At 48.3% G+C, this 4,092-nt stretch overlaps 1 protein-coding gene across 1 annotated transcript in view; it reads left to right on the forward strand.

Annotated features, from left to right (window-relative positions):
• Positions 1 to 237: 237 nt before the first annotated feature.
• The window catches only part of LOC119580744 (laminin subunit alpha-1-like), a 125,353-nt gene continuing 121,498 nt past the window's right edge, over positions 238 to 4,092 (forward strand). The window contains exons 1-5 of the mRNA XM_037928839.1: positions 238 to 491; positions 961 to 1,124; positions 1,503 to 1,599; positions 2,856 to 3,052; positions 3,523 to 3,619. Coding sequence (XP_037784767.1) covers positions 3,048 to 3,052; positions 3,523 to 3,619 — 102 coding nt within the window. The 5' untranslated portion in view covers positions 238 to 491; positions 961 to 1,124; positions 1,503 to 1,599; positions 2,856 to 3,047. The remainder of the gene's footprint in view (positions 492 to 960; positions 1,125 to 1,502; positions 1,600 to 2,855; positions 3,053 to 3,522; positions 3,620 to 4,092) is intronic.

Below are 4,092 nucleotides of genomic sequence, written 5' to 3' on the forward strand. Positions count from 1 at the left end.
CTATCGACATCTTCCATCATTTTCTCTCTCTCCATCACTCATCCCCACCAATTCTCACTCTCACTATCAGTCATCCCCACTATTACCTCCCTCACTCACCATTCTCACTCTCACCCACTCACCCCCACCCTTCTTTCCCTCACCCACCTCCTCCTCCCTCCCTCCCTCACCCCCACACTCTCTCCCCCACTCGCCCCGCCCTCCTCTCCCCATCATCTCTCCCCCACTCACCCCTCCTCCCCCCGCAGGTGTACCAGGTGGCCTACGTGATCGTGAAGAGCGCCGTGTCTCCTCGTCCGGGCAACTGGATCCTTGAGCGCTCTCTGGACGGCCGTCGCTTCGAGCCCTGGCAGTACTACGCTCTCTCCGACGCCGAGTGCCTGGCCTTCTACGGCGTGCAGCCCACCCGCGGACGCCCCTCGTACGCCACCGACACGCAGGTCATCTGTACCTCCTACTTCTCCAGGCTGAACCCACTCGAGGGCGGCGAGGTGAGACGAGGGCGAGGGAACACGCTCCTCGCGTGGCCCGATGCTCTTTTTTTTTATCTTGCTCTTTTCTTCTTGTTCTTGTAGTTTGTTTTTCTTCTTCATATACTACTTCTTCTTCTTTTGGCTACTACTTCTTTTCCTTCTACTTCCTCCTCTTTTTCTCTTTCACTTCTACGCCTCCATCATTTTCTCCCCTTCTCCCTCTCCTCATCGCATGTCCTGCGGAGGGGGGGGGGGGGGTGCATGTAGCATGGGCACTTTGGTGGTGGGGGGTAGGGAGGAGGGGAGGCGGTTCGTGAGTCGAATCTCTCGTGCTTGAGGCTCGTCTGCGAACCGCCTCTCCTTTTCGAGAACCAGTCATAAGGCATAAGGGCGTCGTTCCAAGGGCCCCACGCCGGGCTCCCCGCGGCCGCGCCTCCGCCGAGTCGCGTGCCGAGTCCTCTTAACCCCTCCCCCGCGCCCTTTGCAGGTCCACACCTCCCTCGTGAACGGCCGCCCGGGCTCCGCCGGACCCTCAGAGGCCCTCAGGCAGTTCACGGAGGCTCGCTACGTCCGCCTGCGCCTCCAGAAGATCCGCACGCTCCACGGGGACCTCCAGGGGCGCTCCTCGCAGTCAGACGCCTCCGTCACCAAGTGAGTGGCCAGCGGGCGTCCTCTCGCTGTTTAGGTCGCTGTTGCTTTCACTTGCTCTTCGTCCAAATGCTTGACCGAATTAGTTTGTGTTTGTGCCAGAATTCCAAACCGAAACTGTTTCCTTTCATGGTTTATATCCATTTGTTTTAAGCGGAATTTAAGATTCCTGAATACAATTGCTGTCGCCGCGAGAGAGCATCTCGCTGGCAAGTAGCGATTCATTCACATTTCTCTCCTCCCCCCTTTTTTTCTTCTTTCTTTCTTTCTTTCCATTCACCTTACACCTAAATAATCATCATGTTATCTTCCCAGTCGCCCTTTTCCCAAAAGACCCCGTTTCTTACCGAATTCGAACTCACCAACTCTGGCGCTTCGCAGGCGGTATTTCTACTCCATCAAGGACATCAGCATCGGCGGGCGGTGCGTGTGCCACGGACACGCCGACAACTGCATTTCCGACGACGCGGATGGGAAGGTGAGTGCCAGGCGGGGTCGCGGGGTCACTGACCTTTGACCTCGCTTCGGTTCCCATTATTTTTTTCTGTTATTGAGATTTTTACTTTTTTAGGGGGATGTTGTGTTTATTTCTCTGTTGTTGTTATTGTTCTATATATTTACTTCTCTCTTGGTGTTCGTTTCTCAATTCATGTTATTGTTGTTGCTATTATTATTATTATTATTATTATTATTATTATTATTATTATTATTATTATTATTATTATTATTATTATTATTATTATTATTATTATTGTTGTTGTTGTTGTTGTTGTTGTTGTTTTCTCTGTTCGTGTTTTTCTTCTTCTTCTTCTTCTTCTATTCTTTTTATTAATAATTTTTTTTGTATGGATTGGTGTTTATGATTTTTGTTGTTGTTACTGATTGAAATTTCTTCTTCACTGTTACTATCACTTAGGAACTTTCATCTGCAATTGTTGATATCAACTTCTTCAATTCTCAGTTATTTTTAGTATTTTATCTTGTTCACATCACGAAGTAACAAACTGGAATAACGCTTGATTAAAGTCCCCGCCATAAGCCATTATCAACAAAGAACAAAAACAACAACAAAACAAGAAAACAGAATAATAACAACAACTATTACTACAACAAACGGCCTTCACCCGCTCGCCAACAATTTTCAATTCCGTAATGGAGTAATCACAACAGTCTCACGTTTAGGAAGACTCAGAACCCACATAATATGATAAACAAGAGAAAAAAGAAAAAAATCACAAGTAACAGCCGACAACAACAGCAGAGATCCATACCAAGCATCAGTAAGGGCGAAAATCACAACCCCGTATGCAAAATCTCTGAGCATCATTTCCATACACAACAGCGTCAGCAAGACAGTAATATTCCCAGCAGCATCAGTAATAACATTTCCACTGACAGTAGCGACAACAATAACACCTTGGCTATCATAACATTCCCGACAGAAATAACAGTAATAACAGTAATAGCATTTCCAGTAACAGTAGCAAAAATATCATCACATCCAGCAATATCCCCAACAACAACAACAACAACAACAACTCCCTCCCTCCCCTCCTTTCCTTCCTTCCCTCCCTGCTTCCCTCCTCTCTCCCTTCCCTTCCCTTCCTTTCCCTCCCTCCCTCCATCCCTCCCTCCCTCCCTTCCCTCCCTCCCTCCCTCCCTCCCTCCCTCCCTCCCTCCCTCCCTCCCTCCCTCCCTCCCTCCCTCTCTCACTCTCCCCCTCTCTCCCACCAGCTGGCTCGATGCTCCTGCGTCCACAACACCTGCGGCGACAACTGCGACTCGTGCTGCCCCCTGTACAACCAGCAGCCGTGGCGCGCCGGCAACTTCAGCGACGGGGGCGTGTGCGAGAAGTGCCAGTGCCACGGACACGCCCAGGCCTGTCGCTATGACGAGGAGGTCGCTAGGCAGAGGCTGTCGCTTAACATGAGGTCGGTTGGTATGTGTGTGTGTGTGTGTGTGTGTGTGTGTGTGTGTGTGTGTGTGTGTGTGTGTGTGTGTGTGTGTGTGTGTGTGTGTGTGTGTGTGTGTGTGTGTGTGTGTGTGTGTGTGTGTGTGTGTGTGTCTCTCTCTTAGTGGCATGGATGATCTACTGAACAGAAAATTGAAAATTAAATAAGTAGAGAAGCAGATACATTGATCAAATTAATATAATTAATGGAGTGAAACATAGAAACTGAATTAAATTGAGCTGAATATAAACGAATAAACTGAACGACCAAGAGCATTCATTTCCCAAATCACTCAATGCTCACTCACAACACCCACTCACAACACCCACTCACAACACCCACTCACAACACTGCCACCGCCCACTCTCACCGCCCACTCTCACCGCCCACTCTCACCGCCCACTCACAACACCCACCCACAACACCCTCACCGCCCACTCTCTCTTCAGGGGCGAGTACGAGGGCGGCGGCGTCTGCCTGGACTGCGAGCACAACACCGAGGGCGTGAACTGCGAGAGGTGTCAGGCAGGCTTCTACAGGCCGCAGGTGAGGCTCTGGAAGGCTGCGGCGCTACAGGATGGAGTCTAGGAGTTAATTAAGGAGGCTGGAGTTAATTAAGGAGGCTGGAGTTAATTTAGGAGGCTGGAGTTAACTGAGGAGGATGGATTAATTAAGGAGGATGGAGTCTGTGGTATTTATCCTCGATGCTATAAAAAGGATGAGTCAGATTTTTTTAACGGAAAACAGGGTTTCTACAGGCCATTGCAGGCGAGGTTTAAAGATGGTTGGGAACAAAGAAATATTAGTAATAAACCATAAATGTGGTGATTTTCTTATTGTTTTTGATGTAATATGCATAAGAACATAGTATTAGTTTCTGATGTAATATGCATAAGAACATAGTATTAGATGATATTCAAGAACAGGTGGAAGGTGATTAATTTCATTGTTGCATGATTTGCGTGATTAATGCATTCTTTTACAGACAATTTGTTAATTTGGTAAATGATTAAGTATGT

The sequence above is a fragment of the Penaeus monodon genome, chromosome 14 (assembly GCF_015228065.2).
Source record: "Penaeus monodon isolate SGIC_2016 chromosome 14, NSTDA_Pmon_1, whole genome shotgun sequence".
In the NCBI taxonomy this organism is placed as follows: domain Eukaryota; kingdom Metazoa; phylum Arthropoda; class Malacostraca; order Decapoda; family Penaeidae; genus Penaeus; species Penaeus monodon.